The sequence below is a fragment of the Lissotriton vulgaris genome, chromosome 1_1 (genome assembly GCF_964263255.1).
Source record: "Lissotriton vulgaris chromosome 1_1, aLisVul1.2, whole genome shotgun sequence".
Taxonomy (NCBI): Eukaryota; Metazoa; Chordata; class Amphibia; order Caudata; family Salamandridae; genus Lissotriton; species Lissotriton vulgaris.
This window is the reverse complement of record NC_141685.1, coordinates 315,433,013-315,454,258: the sequence shown is the minus strand read 5'-3', so window position 1 is coordinate 315,454,258 and position 21,246 is coordinate 315,433,013. Positions and strand designations below refer to the sequence as shown.

General features: G+C 43.2%; 1 protein-coding gene across 1 annotated transcript in view; it reads left to right on the top strand.

The window, feature by feature from the left end:
- The window catches only part of LOC147747111 (vitamin D3 hydroxylase-associated protein-like), a 373,652-nt gene that overhangs the window by 226,953 nt on the left and 125,453 nt on the right, over positions 1-21,246 (top strand). The window contains exon 9 of the mRNA XM_086952362.1: positions 12,407-12,504. Within this exon, the coding sequence (XP_086808488.1) occupies positions 12,407-12,504 (98 nt within the window). The remainder of the gene's footprint in view (positions 1-12,406; positions 12,505-21,246) is intronic.

Here is a 21,246-nt window from a genome sequence, read left to right as displayed (position 1 = left end):
TTCTTTTTCTTTCTTTCTCCTGGTTCTCCCACATGGATGCTCCCGCAGAATCTCTTTTGATTAAAAGTTGGTCCATTATATTTTTCACGTTCGATCTTTTTCTGTTATCAGTGTTGTCTTCTTTTGATCCCTGCTTTTCTACATGCCAGGTTTAAATGTGTTATCCCTTAATGTTAAAGGTTTGAATCACCCGGTGAAAAGGTCTAAAATCTTGGATTACTGTAAGTCCTTCTCTGCAGATTTAGTTCTTTTTCAAGAATCCAAGATCTCTAGCAGAGAAGCGCTGTTTTTGAAGAAGGAATGGGTGTCGGATGTTTCATGTTCCGATGCCTCTGGCAAACGGAATGGAGTTGTTACGTTAATTTCAAGGAATTCCGGTCTATCAATTCTCTCTTCTCAGCATGATTCTGAGGGTCGTTGGCTCTTATCTAAAGTGTTGGATGGACAGCATGATTTGTATGTTATGAATATTTACGCTCCGAATGTTGATGATCCAACGTTTTGGAAATCCATTACTAATATTTTACATAATACCCCACATGCTGGCAATCTCATTGTTGGTGGCGATTTTAATTTACCAATGGACCCTCTTTTGGACAGGAATTCTGCATTTCAGTTTCGTCCTCCTAAGGCACACAAACAAATGCTTAACATGTGTTCCATTTCTCATCTTCACGATATCTGGCGTCTTCATAATCCCACTGGTAGTGATTTCTCTTTCTTCTCCTCGCCGCATTCCTCCTTTTCTCATATTGATTATCTCCTAGTTCATTCTTCTCTTGTCTCCTCTTCTTCTTCTCCGTTTATACACCCCATTGTCATATCTGATCATGCCGCGGTCACTTTTACGCTATCTTCCTTTACTCCTAAACCACGTGGTCGTTCATGGAGATTAAATACTGAAGTGTTACATGACTCCTCTCAGGTGGCGGAATTTTCTACGGATATAGATACTTTTTTCTGTGAAAACGAGAACTCTGTTTCTTCCCCAATAACTCTTTGGGATTCTTTTAAATGTACTTTTCGGGGTCAAGTCATTAAATGTATGTCCAAACGTAATTCGGCTATTAAAAAAGAGCTTACTGACTTATCTTCTGAAATCAAAACTCTAGAAGCTTCCTTTCGACACACCAAAGATCCGACTAGTCTACAGCAAATAAAGCTCATAAAATACAAATATAATACAATTGTTACTAAAAGGGCTCATATTGGTGTCCAAGCACAAAAGTCCAAGTAGTTACTTTTGAAGAATCGAGCTGGGAAACTTTTGGCTGCTACCCTAAAATTTCAAGATTTCTCTTTTAAGTCCTCACAAATTTCTTCTATTACAGATCACACTGGCTCTAAAAAGTTTCAAACGGAGGAGATTCTTGAAGTTTTTCGTGATTTTTATAACAAACTATATACCCCCTCTAACCAATCCTCTTTTGACAAGTGTCAAGACTTTTTAAAATCGATTCCGATTCAGTCAGTCTCTGAGGAAGATCGCTCCATCCTGAACGAACCTATTTCTCCAGAGGAAATTGTCGCGGCGATCAAGGCCACCCGTTCTGGGAAAGCCCCTGGCCCGGATGGATATCCAATATTATTTTATAAAACCTTTCTTTCGTTGCTTGGCCCTAGGTTACACTCTGTCTTTAATTCCTTTGTTCAGGATGGCTCTGTTTCTGGTACGGCTGCTGAAGCCACCATAGTTGTGATCCCGAAAGACGGGAAGGACCATTTGGATCCTAAAAACTTCCGGCCTATTTCGCTCCTAAACATGGAAGCAAAGATTTTTGCTAAAATCCTGGCTAAGCGTTTAGAATCTTTTATTCCCCTCCTTGTACATCCCTCCCAAACTGGCTTTGTTAAGGGTCGTCTGGCAAGGGACAATATCCGCACTTTCTGTCATATTATCGGCGCTGCCAAACGGTCCCAACTTCCGGCCGCAGCCTTGGCCCTTGATGCAGAAAAGGCCTTCGATAAGGTTTCTTGGCCATTCCTTCGAGCTGTCCTCTGTGCACATAACCTTGGAGATTCTTTCATTAATATGGTAATGTCTTTATATTCCCAACCTAAGGCTAACATTAGAGTCAATGGCGCTACGTCTTCATTTTTTAATCTTTGCCAGGGCACAAGACAGGGTTGTCCCCTATCCCCACTCTTATTTTTATTATCTATTGATCCTCTTCTTCGGTTGATTGATCTACATCCTAATATTAAAGGTTTCTCTTTTGGTTCTCACTGTCTCAAGACTGCCGCATACGCTGATGATGTTCTCATTTTTTCAGATGATATCGCCTTGGCCATCCCTGCTATTTCTGACACCATCTCCTTGTTTTCAACAGTATCGGGATATACTCTAAACAAAGATAAGACGGAGATGTTCCCTTTAAATGCCTATTGCTTTCCTGCTCATATGGGTTTGGCTGGTTTTAAATGGCAGTCTTCACATCTCAAATATCTGGGAATTTATTTCTGTTCTACTCTGCATGCCACCGTTGCTTATAATGAATCTCAGACTCTTACCAAAGTACGTCATCTTCTGGATACATGGTCTCCAAAACATATTTCATGGTGGGGTCGTTTACAAACCCTTAAAATGATGATCACGCCAATTATCAATTTCGTCTCATCAATGTTGCCACTTAAATTGTCTGATTCCTTTTTTCGAGAAATTGATGCTCTCACTTCTAAGTTTTTATGGAATGGTAAACGGGCTCGATTAGCATATAAATATTTACGTCGACATTGTGATTTGGGTGGATGTAACTTTCCGGACTGGGAGAAGTACCAGATTGCTTTCTTGGCCTCTCAAGGTGCTTTTTGGTTCTCTCCTCCAACTCGTCATGTCCCCTCTTGGATACTCATAGAACAGGAGTTAGCATCACCTTTACCACTTGCCTCTTTCTGTACTACGTCCACTTTGCATATTCTGTTTTCCCGCTCTATCATTATTGATACAATTACTGCGATTAAGAAAGTAGATAGAAAGATGGCAATTCCTTTACATAAAACTAGGTGGTCTTCTATCTGGAGAAACTCCAAAATCAAGATTACTATTTCGCCCGCCCTCATGTCTTACTGGGCTGCAAAGGGAATCTCTCTTGTCCAACATTTATATAGTGATTCTGGTGATCCGTTACCCTTCTCTACCTTGGCACATGAACACTCTTTAACAAATCTTGACTTCTATACCTTTCTTAAAATCAAGGTTGCTGTTTCTAAAACTCGTCTTCACCCCTCCTCCTCCACCACTTCGCTTTTCCACATTTGGCTCAAAGCTGGTCATGTTGCTTCCAAAATCTATAAGTTTTTGTCTTCCACTTCGCTTCCTGATCAGACGGTGGCACAACAAAAATGGTCGCGCCATTTTGATCACAACATCACAGATCATATCTCATCCGAAGCTTGGCAATCCATTGGTAAATTGGCTCTCCGGAATAAAATAGCTCCTTCCCTAATGCAATCTAAATTTTTTTCGATCAATCTCCTCCATTGGACTCCTGCGCGTCTTCACTCGCTCAACCTTAAAGACGACGACCTTTGTTGGAGTTGCGGCTTGGTGAGTGGTGATTTTCCACATATGTTTTATCATTGCTCCTTACTTAAACCTTTCTGGGACCTTATTCAGCAACATTTATCCCTTATTTTTAATATTGAGCTCCAACTTTCCTTTCCTATAGTCTTACTAGGCCCCTTGGCTGCTCCTACTCCTCTTCCTTTAGACCCGATAGAACTACAACTGTTAGATCTTCTCTTAACTGTAGCGGTTAAAATCATTCTTATGGAATGGAAATCCTTTTCGTCTGTCTCTTACCATACGTGGTGGGCGTGGGTATCCTTCCTACGCAGTGCCCACACCTCAGTAGATCTAGCACACCTATCGCCTTCCATCTCTAAAGGGGTTTGGAAATCCTTGGATGACTATATGGAACTCTCCTCGAAAGGGTTAGTACCTCAATTTCCTGTTGATTCGTCTGTCTAATTGTTGTTTGTTCTTTCTGTTACAATGGGTCGCTCATGTGGGAATCCTTCTTTTTTCTCTTCTTTCAGCTTTCCTGTCCTCTCATCCCGTTCTTTCTTTCTGCTGGGTCTTTCTCCCGTCTTTCCTTTTTTTTTCTTTCTTTTCTTCTACTTCCTCCCTTGTCCCCATCCTCAATTTTAGAGAGTGATGCGTTTTGCTTTTGATCACTGACAGCCTATATTGGTTCATATTCTCAACTTTGCATTGATTGTCTTTTTTAATTTATTTACATCTATTTTACTTACTTCTTGAGTGATGTATATTCTCTCTTTTTTTTTACTTATGTCGGATTGTATCACCTCTATTGTACTTGGTTTTTATTACTTGGATCATTATCTCTCTCAATAAAATCTTCTTGAAATCAAAAAAAAAATATCTATTATTGGAGAGAGGACTTCCACCCATTCCCTCTACCCACACCCCACTGCCTGTGTGTAATTCCTTACTTGTAAGTCCTCTAGGCAGTGCTGCAGCTGTGTCTCTGGTCCTAGTGCAAATTTCCCATTATAAGTCCTCTGGGCAGTGCTACAGCTACTTCTCTGTTCCCAGTGGTAATTCCTCGTTCCTAGTCTTATACAGTGCTGCAGCTGCTTGTCTTGTCCCGTCGGTAAATTCGCATTCATATTCCTGTAGACAATGCTGCTAGAAGTGTCTCTGGTCCAGTTGGTAATTAATAATTCTAAGTCCTCTACACAGTGCAGATCCAACTGCAAAGGGGCGAAGCAGAGGTACTAGAAAAAATGGGTTTCTTATGAGGAAGGAAGGGAAGGGAGAGCAAGGGGAGCTCCCTCCGATCGTAAAACCGTAGGTAGCATGGCAGAAGAAACCCTGGAAAGATTTACAAAGGAGAAAGAATTACTAGAGGTAGATGGAAGGCTCATACAGTGTCCTTCGCATGCCTCATGGCAGGGGCACTGAGGGAGCTAAGGATGGCACACAACCACAGACAGAGTAGATGTGATACTCCCACAGGGTCCTTGGGATGCGTCTCGGCAGGGGTACTGAGGGAGCAAAGTGACAGGAAACAGCCACAGGCAGAGAAGATGAAATGCTCACACAGTGTCCTTGGGATGCCTCACGGCAGGAGCACTGAGGGAGGTAAGGACGGTAAACAACCACAGACAGAGGAGATGTGATGCTCCCACAGGGTCCTTAGGATGGCACATGGCAGGGGCCTTGAGGAGCAGGCGTGCGCCCAAATAAGGGTTCAGGGCAAGCGGAATGGCACTTGCAGCCCGGGCAGGTCCTGGCGGACACGCACTAAATTAGGTAGCAAGTTGAAGCCTGGAACCGCAGACACAGAGGCCCGGACAAAGGGACACACACAAAATATACTGTCTGAGAGAACATAACGACGAGGAATGTACAAAGACAATAAAAAAAAAAGAAAAGTATGCAATAACATGGATGCTGACGGAAGACCAATGAAACAGCAAAATGTACAATTGTGTTATGTTTGAATAAACTGCGACCTTTTATGGCACTGAATCACGTTTCCAATGGTGTAATTGAAAGGTAAAGGCACACAGTAAAGTGGGCAGGGGGACAGAAGGGGACTCACTCCTGGGAGGGGTTTAATAACATGGGCTTTGAACAGAATGGCTGCCCCTCCCCCAGTCACGCAGACCCTCAGTAATATCTGTCCATTAGTAGGCGGTGCTGTTCTTTATCTCTTACAGACAAGAAGGGCCTATGAAACAGTGATCTTGAAGCGCAGCATTTCAGCAAATGTAGAGTATGCAGAAATATATATTTTTTGCTTCTGAGAATAGGAAGGAATTCCTACTGTCGTAATGGAAATTACACATTGTCCTTCTACGTAAAATAAGGTTGTTTCCTTTCTACAAACAGACTGCATGGACAGTACAGGGTCTGAAATATGCCGGAGGAATGAAGAATAGAATAGCTAAATGACATGGGATCACACTATGTTAATGCCTGAAATTAGAAACACTTGTTTTCTCAAGAAAAGAAACTTACATTTTGTTTCTTTGGAGAATGCGCCTAATATCTGGAATCTATTCCTGAATGTTGTGCAAATCCCAATAGCTGACATATTTCAGCAATGAACGATAAATTATTCCAGGTGCGTAACACCAGCCCTTGCAGCCCCTCTGGTGCACGGGAACTCCAAACAATCCAGGGGGCCCCAACTCTTCTTGGAGGGCCCAATCAGCCCAAGGTGAATGAAAATCCGTGAGGTACGGGACACTGATCTGCAGGGGGATCCAGTCATTTTTAAACATATTAAATATACCTATAAAAGTAACAAAGAAGGAATCCCGTCACTGGCAGAGCAATGGAGCAGGCACATGTCAGTGCAGCTAAGTGGAGAGTACCGAGATCACCGAAAAGAATAAGCTGGCAAAGAAGCTGCAAACGATTGGGAGGAAGGGGAAGGGGACATGGGACCTGCAAACATATGCACTCTTATGGAGTGCAAGTGTAAAAATAAAAAAAACGCACCTCTGCAAGCCTCCAGACACTGGCTACACAGAGAGGAAGCTGGACTTGATCCACATGCAAAGGAAGGAAGGAAGACATGAAGAGAAAGTAGATGCAGGAGGTGCTGACCAATAAGAAGCAGGGAAATGAAAATGACATGTGAGTCAACCAATGATAAGTAATGGTAAGTGTGAGAAAGTGCCTCTTTTTGCATGACTAGCCCCCACTTTTCGCGTGGTTTTTAGGAAGTTTCAATTGTAGTGCAGAGGGTCCCTGCCAACCGGTTTCCCCTGTGCCAGTGCTCCTTCCCTAAAAACGAATCCCCAATTGGCATGTCTTCCCTCTGTAAGGCCCTAGTAAAATTTTACCCTGAGTATTTAGGGCATGGGAGCTGAAGAGGGTCCCCTAGGACCTTCTTCACTGGGACCACACTACTGCCCTTGCAGCTTGCATGCCCCAGTGAGGGAGAAAACTACAAAATCGACATGGCACCCTGCCTAGGTGCCATGCCAGCCAGCACTGTCTGAAGGCATAGGTAAGTCAACTCTCGAGCAGGCCTCACAACCCTAAGTCAGGGTACACCATACCACAGGTGAGGGCATATCTGCAGAATCAGGTATGCCTCTACAATATTGGGGTCCATTCCTTAATATTGTAAGTGCCAGGGAAGCCATGGAGAGGATATGGGTTGGAAACTTGACAACCATTCGAGTTCCAGTGCACCATGATGGCTTCATTGAACACGGGAGTATTTGGTATCAAACAACTCCTGTTTTTCAAGAAATCCACACTGATGTCAGTGTGGTATTTATTGTACCATGTACCTAGAATGCACCTCAGAGGTTCCCCATAAAATCTACCAACACTGGTGGGGTCTCTGACTGAATGTAGGCTGCAAGCCAGCACCAGATATGTTTCTGGACCCCTGGGTAGAGTGCCCCTGCTCTCTGGGACCAGAATCAATGCACATCCTGGGCAGAGGTGTCACACCTCCTTCGCCTGGATGGGCCAGTGCTGTGAGAGGGAAGCTATAAATGCCTACCGCCTTTATAATGAAACCCCCAGACTCTGCTGCTAGCAGCAGATGGCAGCCCCTGGTTTACCCTCCCCCCCACCCCCACTTTGGGCAGTAAAACTGGCAAGAAAACTCAAAAGAATAGGAGGTGTGCCCACCTCTGCCAACACCACCCCTAAGGTGGAGGAGGCGAGGTGAAGCACATATTTCAGCCCCTCCATCTTGAAGATGGGTAGACCCCTCCAATCAGGGCTAGGTCTAGTCACTCTCGGTAAGGTGTCAATTGGCCCTACCTACTACTCCCCTAAAACACATCCTAAATGTAGTATTTAGTTAGTTCTCCGAGACCTAGACACTAGATCTGCGAACACCCAAGAAGAAAGAAAAGACCCCTTTAGAGAAGACTGAAGATGACAACTGTCATGGCCCCAATCCTACCATCTGTCTCCAGCTTCTACCAACCTGCAACCTGTCTTGCTGCCAGAAACCTCTGAAAACCCTGGGAGGACTGCTGCTTACGAAAAAGACTCCAATCTCCCATGGACAGTGTACCTGTCCAGAAGAAACCTACTCCACGGACTACAGATCCAGGCGGATCCACGTCCCCTGCCCACTCTGCACTGACTGCCATGGCCCAAGTCTGAGTGGATCACATGTGCAGTGATCCACTCACTGCACAGAGTTGGCTGATCTCTCCTGATCTCCACAGCAGCCCATGCACTGTGAATCCAGAGGCTCTCCTTACCGTGACTGGCTCTGGCAAGAAGACTCTGATGTCGAAAGGGACCCCTGCGCCCGAAGCCCCTGGGCCTTGGTGAGATGAACCAATAGTGCCCCCATGGCACCCTACATATCTTCTTACCTTGCCTGTCATTGGTCTCTCTCCTGTAACTTCCAGTGCAGCACCTGCAGCCTGTTTGCCTAAAAAGAAGAATCTCTATAGAAAAGCATTGGTCACCCGATGCTGATTTTGCACCCTGTACCTGGCCGCCCTGTGCCACTGGTAGTGAATATCCGGTGCTGCTTTGTGCCCCCCCCTGTGCTGGTCCTAACCCCCATAGCTTGATCCCTGCAACTGATCAACTTACCTAAAAGCAGTGTGGCCCCAGGCACCCCCATGCACCATTGAAAAGCATTGGGACGAACACGGATTTTGACCTCTGCACCCGGCTGCCCCTGTGCCACTGGTGGTCCAGTTTTGGCTGACTTTTGGCCCTGAAGACTGGAATTGTAAGTACTTTACTTACCTACGTAACTGCAATATTGTTTTCTCCATAGGATAACATTGAACTGTCCTGAAAGGTTTTTGGGTCGATTTTACAAAGTGAAAAGCGTATTTATTTAAACACGTACTTACCTTTCTTCAAAGGTCTTGGTCTTAAAATAAAACACAAAGTATAATTTTCTAAAATTGGTCTGTATCTCCTTCTTGAGTTGTGTGTCCATTATTGATCACTGTTGTGCAAAATATGTCTTTCCTCCTCTGTGTTAGGCCCTAGGCTGCTCGCCCACCCTACCAATGATAGAGCACTTTAGATTTTACATTGAGCCCTGTACACTTTTGGGGAACTCCTGGACTCTTTGTACGTTATGAAATACATATACAGATCCAGCTTCCAACAGTAAGCCTGTTTTTATTTTGTTTTTTTGTAGGCAGGGCATGCACTTTGTCTCAGGTATAACCTAAAAATCAGGCAGACAATCTTTACACTTAACCCCTCCCATGCTCATGATGAGTTCAGCTCGTCATGAGCCACGGTGGCCGTGTGCTCATGACGAGCCGAGCTTGTCATGACCGTTGCACCACGCCCATGCGGGGATAATTCCCCTGCTGTGCTGGGCGTTTCATTAGAACGGGCGTGGTCATGATGAGCTCAGCTTGACATGAGCAGATGGCCACTGTGGCTCATGACGAGCTGAGCTCGTCATGAGCACCGGGTCACTGTGCGCGCCTGTTCTCCTCCCAGCACAGTGGGGGGTTAATGAAACCTGCCAACTTAAAGACCTGTACCAACAATTTGTCTATGGATTGGGTATGCAGGGCATATTAAGATATAACTCAGTAGCATAATTGCAGAAGTAGCACAGATTAAACTGCAGATGTTTCATTACCCAAATCACGCAATTTCTTGATAGAATAGGATAAATAAAGACCCTTGGTTATATACCACGAATCCTAGCTATCTTTAATGCAGTTCAGTCATTTTAAACCAATATAAATTGATGTGAGGTTGTATTTTTTATAGTTGCGAAGTATCTGGCATTCAAACCACTTTTGATGCTGTTATATTTCCGGGATACAATTTGCAGGTATTAAAATGTGGTTCACCCATACATTTACTCTTCCCTGGTTAATTAGAGTAGAGTGAAAGAAAGAAAAACGTGGGGAATTAATTGGAAAAAAACAAAACCATGGGAGTGGCAATCTCTAGGGTCTTTTAACAACGGAAATGAGATTTTGTGTATGGTCCATGTGCTGTGAACTCCATATTCTGATCCTCTAGAGCTCCATAGATGAAGGTCAATCTGAGTGATATAGGATAATGGCAGCAATTTGTATAGTCTGGCAGTAAGGGGCATTACTGGCCCAGAGGAGGGTTTGTAAATAACCAGGGATCATCAAGGCGCTCTGCTAAAGTGGATGCAGTGGTTGAGAGAAAGAAAAGCTGTTGTTGTATGGTGCACATCCAGGAACCCAGTGACCTGTGGATGTTTCGTTTGACCTACACGGGCAAGATTTCAAAATACAAGGAGTTCTCCGCCCCTCTAGACATTTTTCTTCTCTTACACACGGCGTCCACCAGGACCAATTACCAGATTCTGTTGTCGGCTATACCACAGCCACCTCACCTCTCGAAACGAACCCAGCATTACCTATGGGTTTTTTCCTTTGACATCGGAGACTTTATATATAACCCACGTTGTTTTCCATGATACGTTCTGGAACTTCTGATTCCTCAAACAAAAGTCGTTAGCTGACCACTTGTCTCTGGCCCGGCCGGGTCACAATTGTCACCGGCTGAGTGACAAACCATTGATCCAATACTCCTAGTATACAGCGCTGAGGAAGTCGCGAAAAGATTGTTCCTAATGCGATGAAACATGTGTCGGCTGGTTTGTTTTGAAAATTAAAGAACAAGCAAACTCAAGAAGAAATCATTTCCATATTTGTTGGCTTGCATAAATGTACTTCACTTGTTTCCAATGACAGGACATTACATCCATTTAAATGTGTGCCTAGGCTTGTGTTTGAATGGAGTAAGGGGCACTCTTTGGTAGTCTACGTAGTCACTTCTATAAAGAAGCTTCATTAAGACCATTTTTGCATAGTATTTTTCTATATGTTAAACATAAAACAATATAACCATTATTTCAGCAAAATAAATACTTTAGACCAACACCCCCATCACCTTTTATGCCAAGAACGTCAGAATCATCAATGCCTTGATCAACCAAAAACTCAACAGAAGGCTGCAGCCCACTAAGAAATCGGCTGCCAGAATCACTCTTAATCTCCCTCGCTACATTCACATCACACCACAACTGAAGGAGCTCCACTGGCTTTCCATTTACAAACGAGCACTATTCAAACTCCTCACTCACGCTTTCAACGCACTGCATAACACTGGTCCAGCATATGTCATTAATCGCATCTGCTTTCATAAACCTTCCAGACATCTCCGCTCATCCGCAACTGAACTTGAGAGGCACCAAAAGAGAAAATCTGTTTGCTTTTTTCTAAGTTCCATGAGAAGGAAGGAGACTTAGGACCAGCTTCTGCTTTTAGCCTTTCTTTGAAGTGATCTCAAGGGTCAAACCAGTTAGCCTCCAATAGCTTCAGGGACAGAAAAGGCTGTAGTAGGGCACGTTGGACGAAGGACAATCAGATCAGTGTCACTGGGGACCATGCTGGTGTCCTAGTCAACCTAATGGTTGAGCCACATCTCACTGCTCAACCATGACCTGAAACCTAAAAGGTATCTTGGACCCATAAGTGTCACCAGGAGGAAAGTATCTACCTTCTGCAGGAAATATGACTCTAGGCTGTTGAATGAATTACAGGCGAAGAGATCTGTCCCCCTTTTTGCGGCCCTGGCTGGAGTCCCCAGAAAGGTCAGAAAGGTTTGAATGCTTTGATTGAACTAAGTGGGATGGTAATTGGCACTGCCCCTGAACTGAGGGTGAACAGTTTGTAGGTAACTTTTTCTTGTCTTCATTGCTGGCACAAAGGTGGCTTCAGGTGGCTCCATACAATAATGCACATGAACCAACATTGATCTTGGTAACCCTATTGCTTCTTTGCATGTTTTGTGACATTTTGGTGGTTTCTTAAATGTTATGAATTAAGGCAGATGTCCATTCTGCCCCATTTAGAGTACGTCACCACAAATACATTTTAAATAGAGAGCAGCTGACATCCTTCCGTTTATGACCGATGTCCTACTATCCTCCAAACTCTGAATAACCCATTTTGTCTTCAGAGCATCATATCTCCTGATACACTTGTCCAATGTTGATATTTTTTTCTTGTTTTATTTATTAAATTGTTCTCTTTGTAACCGTATTGCTCTGGAATGTTACAGTTTTGCTAACTGAGTTTAACATTGTTTTTTGTGCTGCTTAAATTTGTGACTCACATTGCTCGGGGAAACAGCATACTGCTTTGTGCCATTAATACCGGGGTTTAAGTGGAGGATTTTTTTTATTCATATTGAGGTTTGTCCTAACAAGATAAGTGTTTACTAATTTAACCAAACCCTTCCTCCAAATTAATAATCCAGAATCTCTTATGTGTACTGTTTTTATTACTGGTAGAAATACTACTATTATTCTAATTTAATAAGAATTATTACAATAATAATTGTTAAAAATAAAAATTCATATTTCAGTAGGAGTAGCATGCATGCTTTTGCTGAGTATTCTTCTTTCTCTTACAGCTCATAGAGTTCACTCCTCCCCGAATTAACTATATGTCAACTGAACTTTACATGAGAGGACTATTTGCAGATGGTGGAAGTAGTTTTCTGGATGCATTGTAAGTCTGTGGCACATCGAGCTTGACTGCTCTCTGATTGCTCATTTCAAATTCCATTCTTCCTGGCATTCTCATTGGCTTACATTCTTTTACTGTGGTGGCAGGCCTCTGTTTAATGTACTATATAGGACGTTTTTGGGACCACTTATGGCGCTTAGAAACTAGCAACCAGTTTAAATGTTTCAAATGTGATGTGACTGATTGACGAAAAGGGATTCTCAAAATCAATCTAGGTGCTGCATTCTGGACAATCTGGAGTCTGTGAATACAGTACACAGGAAGGACAAGGTACAGAAGGTAAGCATAGTTCAGTGTGGAAGTGACTAACGCATAGACAATGGTCTTCCAGGTAATATCCGGAACCAGATATAGCATTTTTTAAGGATTCGAGTTTCATGAAACAAACAGATGAAATATTTTACATTTGAGGCACAAATTATAAATTGGTATCAAATGCGATCCCAAGATTACCTTCTTAAGAAGAAGACGTATGTGTAGGCCCTAGTTCTTCAGACCACCATTTGATAGATTCTGAGAAACCCTTTGTTCCAAAGAAAGAAAATTCTGTCTTATCTGAGTTTCATGTAAGACATGTGCTCTCCATCCATTCCTATACACCTCTTAGGCACTATTTAAATGCTGACAGAGAATCACAATTGTCTTCATGAAATGAGAAAAGCCGTTGGATATCTTCTGCACAGGACATAACTTTATAGCCTAGGACTCTACAAAATTGACAAGTGGCTGGACATGCATGTTGAATAATTCATGGCTTATGTAGAGACCTGAGAGACCCCATAGCGGAGTGGCTTAGCAGTGGAGGTAAAAGAAGGGAGGTGGACCGACTGGTTGCTCTCCTCCAAATATGATTTAATCCAAGCAAAAGCCTATCCTTGGTTCTCCAATATTCTTAATCTGTCCAGCAGAATTGGATATGACACTGTATCGAATGCTGTTGACAGGTTCAATAAAACCATTGCAACTAAAGTACCCTGATCGAAATTGCTGTTGATGAATTCAGTTACTTCAAGTAGGGCAGACTCAGCACTAAAGCCGGGACGGAATCCTGATTGTGATTCAGGTAAAAGATTATTTGATTCAAGATAGGCAGACAATTCCTGATTTACAAACTTTTTAAAAATTTGGTAAATTGACGGCAGATGTGAGATTGGTCTGCAGTTACTCAGTATAGTAAGTTCAGCTTTAAACTTCTTCCATAGAGGAAGTAATAGAGCCTGTTTCCAACTCAACCAGACTACGGCCTTTTTTAAATAGTTATTCAAAATGTCGTTTAAAATAGTATTAATTGGGACAGATATTACACTTAAAATGTGAAAGGTGCAGGGATCTCATAGGGGTCCAGATTTTCATTTCTTTAATTCCTTGGTTGATTGTTCTGAAGGTATAGCATTAAATGTCGCTAAAATGGGACCCGAATCAATCAATCAATCAATCAATCAATCATATACTTTATTCGGTATTTTGAAAATACCATAAAAGTGCATAATAATACAAGTACATAGAGATTTAAAAAAATATATATATTTCACAATCAATTACAAATAATTGAGCCTTTCTCGTACGAACAATTGATAGCCTATAAAAATATAAAACCTACTTCTTAAAGTCTATTGGGTCAGAGGTAAAGGCTTTCTCAAAATAATTTGAAAGAATGGTTGAATTTTTTCAGAAAAATAGTTAGACAAATTGTTATTTTTGTATCTTTTAATAACTCATATAGGGCAATATTTTTGCTGATGGGGAAGGATCAGGCCACTTAGACCAGCCAATGAGGCACACAACACCTCACTGGACTGGTGGTACCGCGTGGAGCAGTCCTCAAGGGCCTCATGACAATGAGTGGATTGTCACCTTGAAGGTGAGAGGGTACCGAAAGCTCAGACAGCAGATGGTGTGCATGCTGTGAGTTTTCTGCTAAGAAACATTTGCAATACACAAAAAAATGGAAGAAGAGAGAAAAGTAACACGAAGAGGGAGGAAGATGAGACTGTGGGACCATGGTGAGAGTGATTGAGTGGCAGTGATGTCACCCTAGGCTAAGCAGTGGAGAATGCCTGGTCACCAGGGTCTAACAGGCATGGAGTATGCCTGAAGCAGGCAAGGTTGGCTCTCACGCACTGAGGCGGCTACTCACAGCGCATCAGCACCCAACAGGTGTTCAGGGGGACTGAATTCACACCAGACCCGTGAAGTAGGGCTGGCAACAGATGGCAGATGATGCAAGCAGGATGGCGGAAGTGGCAGGAGCCAGGAGGGCAGGACAGGGCCAGCAGGCGGTCAATGTGGGAGTGCTTTCACTGTTCAGCGGGATGGCGGACCAGGCAATGGCAGCCCCTAGGTGGAAGATATGGGTGGACCATTTGGAGAACTATTTTAGGTCTACCAGGGGAAAGGGACGTTGAGGTGAAAAGATCCTTAGTCTTGCATTTCAAGTGGTATGACATTTATTTGCAAACTGTTTGAGCATTTCCCGAACACTAGGGGTTTTATGGGACTATGATGCAACAATCACTGCACACAGCATGCATTTCAACCCTCAGACAAATTCCAATTTTCAATGCTTCAAGCTGCAGCAGGCGAGGCAGCCTGAAGAGGAGTGTATAGATGCAGTCTGTGTGCATTAGCAAGCACATGCACTGATGACAACCAGCCGAAGGAGGTTAGGGCACAGATTATACAAGGATGCTGGTCAGAGACCCTCAGCAGACTGAACCTCAGACAGCCGGAGATTAAGGCAGAAGAAATGCTTGTGATGGCACGCGCCTATGATCTGTCCAATGTACGGGTGGATGAAATGGAAGGTTCCCTCAACCGGGTGCAATTCTTCCCTTATGTAGGGGTGGAGCACACATCAAGGTGGAGACTGTGCATGCCCTACAACCCGCACTCCACCACAGAAAAGGAGGGGCAGACCGGAATTGTGAGAGTCACGTGGAAACTGTTGACGAGTAGCCCACCCAGTGGATAGATGTCTGACGACCAGACGCATGTGCTCAACGTGCCAATGGCAGAAGCACTTTGCCAGGGTATGCAGAAGTAGTGACAAGGGGTGCCGAGCAGGAAGTTGATGGCCTCCCTCTAGGAGGTAGCGGAGGGCCCAGGACAGTAGGGGCAAGGCCCACTCTTAAGAGGAAGATCCTGATGAGGAAGAGGTATTCCTCATTTTGTTTGCAGCACCAAACCACAAGGGAGGCATCCCCTACCCATTGGTGACATCATGATGATGGGCACTGCGCTGCGCATTCTAAATGACACAGGGGCATCAGTGAATGTTGTGAACCAGTGACAATACATGTGGCTCTGCCCCCAACCACCACTGCGGCCATCCCCTTCAAGGATCTATGCATATGGAGACACCAACCCTAATCCCCTAGTGGGCACCATGGATGTGGCAGTACAGCATGGGGATGGAGAAGTCATGACAATGTTTCATGAGACCAAGAAACGAGACAGCACCCTGCTGGGGTGCAGCACAGAGAACAGGTATGTTTTGCCAAGAAGATACATGATCTGCAAATTGACAACATTTTTGATCTGTTTCCAAATGTGTTCAAGGGCCTGGGTTGCCGTTGTGGTGCTCCTGTAAGGCTACACATTGACAAAACAGTGCAAGTTGCTGCGCTGCAACACTGACAGATTCCAATCCATCTGAGGGCTAAGGTGGAGGCAAAGCTGGACAAACTTGAAAAGATGGAAGTCATTGAGAGAGAGAAGTCATTAAGAGAGTGGAGGGGCCTTCTCCTTTGGTGTCCTCTCTTGTGATCACCAAGATACCAAAGCAGCCTGGAGCAATGTGTCTCATCACTGACCTCAATGTTGTTAGGCGGTCCACAAAGTTGGATTTGAACACAGGATATCAACAGCTGGAAAGCATCCACACTACTGGTATAACACCACATTCTCCAATGCACCTAGGTCTGAGGTGTTTCAAGAGACTGAGCTTTGGGCTCTTCTGAGCTGCCAAGGTGTTTCAAAATGCCATCAAAGAAACACTGTGGGGGCTGGGAGGATTCCGAGTGTTAATTATGACATTCTGAATTATTTGTTGACCCTGTCTGAGCACCACAAACAACTAAATTTAAGCTACCGACACTGAGTGAAACTGGACTAAAGTCACTCAGAGACAAATGTTTAATACTTCAGATTTGTCTTCTGTAGGGAGGGTCTGCAGGTGAACCCAAGAAAATATGCCTGAGTGCCTCAAAACCCCACAGAGGTGAGGAGCCTCATGGGGATGGTCACATACTGTGGAAGATTGCTACTATGCTTGGTAAGACTTTTAGACCCACTGAGAGCCCTCACAAAGACAGGAACCAAGTGGTAATGGGGCCTTGAAGAACAAAAAGCCTTTGATGACATCTAGGAGGAACATCTAGTGTTTGCCACAATGGCATACTTTGATCCAGATATAGACACAGAGTTGGTGGTTGATACCAGTCTGGATGGGTTGTGGGCAGTTCTAACCCAGGAACAACAGCCTGGTGTGTGGGCACCACTGGCATTTGCGAGCAGGACCCTGATAGTGACAGAAGCATGGTACATGCAGGTCAAGAGAAATGCTCTGGCCATCAAATGGGCATCTCATCATGTTCACCTATATGTATATGGCATGGAGTTCAGAATAATCACAGACCACAAACAGTTGGTGAGCATCTTCGGGAATGGCGACTCAAAGATTCAAAAGTACTTTATTCGGTTAAAAAGACAAGATAACCATAAAAGTAGCATGTAAGGTGCAATTTACAAAAGGTAGAGTAAGTATTTTTCCTTTAAAATCACAAAATGAGAAAAACAACAAAATTAAATCCATATCAGCAGTATTAAATTCATGTATACAATAAAAGAGATCAATCCATTTGCATTGATTTACGACATTTAAAAGCCAATTTTAAAAATTCTGCAATAGAGGCGACCATAAAAACAGTATCCATTTTCTGGCACTCTGTAAACGCTAGGCGGCATCTGTAAACATTTAGATCTTTAAGAATAGGGATGATAAGTTTCTTTCGGGGAAAGGTATAAAATTTACAAAAGAATAAAATATGTATATCCGATTGTTGGGAAACATCATCGCATGGACAGAAACATAAGTCCTTCAACCAACAATTCATCACGGGGAATGATAGTGTCCTGAAAACTATATTCAATCTAAATCGGGTCAAAAGGTACCGTTCATGATTAGACATATACAATGAAAGATATGGCTGCAAATTCTCTCCACATATAATATCCTGGTGGGCAGAGACAGTCTTTTTTCTTGCCTCCTCTATATTTCTCTTTTCCTTGAGGTAGGTCATACACAAATATTTCAAATCTCTTCTGGATATACATTCCATTGATTGTGGATCCTCAAAGTATTGGGGGCAACTTATTTTTTCAAGAAAGTCTCTGACATAGCCTATCCATTTGTAGTCCCTGATGTTGTCCAATACCATGATGTCCTTAAAAATGGCCCGATTAACAACACATTCTTCATTTGTCCAGACCCTATGCCAAAGAAGAACTGGCTGAATTCTAATAATGTCAGTGACATAAGATATTCCCAATTCAGCATGGCATATCATTGTTGCAGTACTTTGGGGTACAGACAGGATGTGACATAAAAACTTATTTTCCAGGATTTGAATTGGGGTGATGTTTGAATAACCCCATAATCCTGCCCCGTAGATGGCTACAGATATACAAGTCGCATTATAAACGGTTAAAATCTCTTTTATGGGTTTTTTACCTAATTTTTTCATAAAAGATTTTAGGGCCATAATGGTCTTAGAGAATAACAGAGATCTAGCATGAATTGCTGTGGTCCATGAGCCGCTTTCATGAAACAGTATCCCTAGATAAGGGAAGGTGGGGGTCCTTTCTAAGGGATTGGAGTTTACAAAGATTTGCTTCACATGCTTGTTTGTTCTGGACCCGCAGTACATAGATAAAGTTTTAGAACAATTGATTTTCAAATCTAAGTCAAGCATAAAGGTGTTGAAGGCTGTAACCAAACTTTGTAAAGCCATTGGGGTGCGCGCCATTAGGACAGCATCATCAGCGTACATCAGTGCAGGGACAGGCCTACCTCTCACCATGGGCATGTCCCTGCCCTCCTGCACGAGATGCTTTTCCATTCCATTTATGTACAACAGAAATAGGAAGGGGGCTAAGACGCACCCTTGGCGCACTCCCCGACCGATCCCAAATTGTCTACTGCACTCACCATTTTTCCCAAATCTGACACTGGCAGTGGCCCCAGAATACAGCTCTCTCAGAAAACATATAATGGCATTGTCTACTCCCAAGTCAGCCATAATTGACCATAACTTAATGTGTGACACACAGTCAAAAGCTGATGATAGATCAACAAATGTGAGGTATAGACGTTGTTTTTTGACCTTTATATACTTCTGCTGCAAGGTGAAGAGATTCAAGCCTTGCTCTATAGTCCCTAGGCCCTTTTGGAACCCAAATTGAAAGTCACTTAACACCCCAGTTTCATTGGCCCAGCTTTGTAGTTTAGTTAAAATCACTCTTCCCAGAATTTTTATAGAAGAGTCCAATAGGGAGATTGGCCTATAGCATGTACAACTTAGCCTGTCCCCTTTCTTAAATATTGGGACTATTGTTGATGTAAACCAGGTAGGTATTGGGCTGTTTGCCAGGACGGCATTAAAGAGCTGAACTAACAGTGGCCCCCATAATTCGATGTTAGCCTTATAGAGGTCGGCTGGTATACCGTCTGGTCCTGCTGCTTTGCCCCCCTTGGTCGCCTTTAAGCTTGCTGTAACTTCAGGAAGGGTTACAGTCAGGGTTCTAGATGTGTCTAGATTTAGCGACCCCATCTCCTGGCCTACTTCCGAGGTTAGTTCCACAGCCATATAAAGGGAGGAAAAATGGGCCACCCACTCATCTTCTGAGATGGCAATTTCCATGCGTGCTTTTTGTTCATATAGGAGGGGGGTGTTAATAGCCCTCCAAAAAGCAGCCGGATCCTTCGATTTTGATGCGTCGCATAGGTTATCCCATGCCTCCCTTTTTATCGAGGTCTTCCTCTCCCTTAATGCTAGGTTATAGTCCTTCCTTGCAATTCTAATTTGGTTTACGTCCTTTGGTCTATTATGAATTGCATATCTAAGCTTTGTTAAGGCTCTAGTGCACTTCCTATCAAACCATTTCCTATTGGACTTTAGGGAATTTTTCCTATTAACCCACAGTGCTTCCTTAATTTTACTAGAAATAATGCTAAAATGGGTTATTATTTCACATTTCTCTGCGTGTTCATCTAAACAGATGGAAAAGCTACTCATGCAGTTAGTCAGTATTTTTTGTAGGAAATCATCTGGGACCAGTCTGCTCCATTTAAGGTTGTAACCATTTTGAGCACCCACCCTTACATCCTGGACCATTTGGTTCTGACATTCTCTAATGTCAGCTACGGTAAATAAATTTTCCATTTTTAATACCTGTGGCAGATGATCACTCAATGGTAAATCCATGATGTTTGCTCTAATCAATCTGTTTGCAGAGCTAAGTGTGCATAAGCTAAAATCAATAATGGTTGAAGCACCCCGCCCGACAAAGGTTGGGGCAAACATCGTTGTGTGGTGTGCTAATTCATTTACAAAGCCGAGGTTAAAGTTAAAAATCATTTCATTCAGTAAGTCGCCTAGTAGGGTGTGTTCAAAATGCGTCAAATTGACGTCTTGTTCCAGCATTAGACCACAAATACCCTTTTGGCCCTTTTTGCAGAGAGTACAATTAAAATCACCCCCCCATAATAACATAACTTCCGCCCTCTTACTCTTGTCAAATTCATTTTGCATTTCTAGGGCTAGTGTGTCAAGTACATCCTTAATCATGCTATCTGAACAGTTATTATAGAAATTAAAAAGAACCATCTTTGGACCCTTCCTTGTATATATCACAATTTTTTGGTAATAGCTGGATCCAGGGGAAAAAACAATTTTATCATATACTAAGAGATTAGATATGTATACAATCAACCCCCCCTTGGGTCTTCCGTATACTCCGCCCACCGCAGGGGTAAAGTATGTCTTGTAGCCATTAAGGTGTATCGGCGTGGTAGCCCAAGTTTCTTGAAGGGCTAGTATTCCCACGTCGGTAATGGCCTCATCCCAGCTTGGATTTGTAATCTTTTGTTTTAACCCAGCCACGTTCCAAAATAATACCGTACAGGAATCTTTATCCACAGAAGACACATCTACAGTATCCCCTAAACTGTTGGCCTGGCTCTCTTGTATGTGCTCATTCCCCCCCTGTATTTCTGTGGTTTCCTCATCCCCCAGACAGCTTGTGGAATCCAAGACTGCGAGATTAATAGGTAACCGATTATCTTCCTTAATCTTGGGGAGTCAGTCCACTGCTTCCAAGCAGTCAAACCGATTATAACATGGGAAAAACGGGGGAATTTGGGCATTGCCTATCCATCCTGGATCATAACCCTGTGGGTGAAAATAAGGAGGCCTGCCTTTGTGTTTCACAATGTTCCAGCCATCATCATGCCTCCCATTCCACAGTGTATTGTGGTAATTGTTATCAGGGAACTGGCCAGTATTACCACCATGGCGTCGATTTTCCCTGGTCCAGCTCCACCTATTATCCGGTTGTTCACCCTCCGGGTAAAAATAGGATAATGGCCTAGCCACAACTGACAAACCTTAATTTCTTGGGGGCCTTGATGTAATAAATTCTGCGGTGCGGGGATTCTCAAAAGTT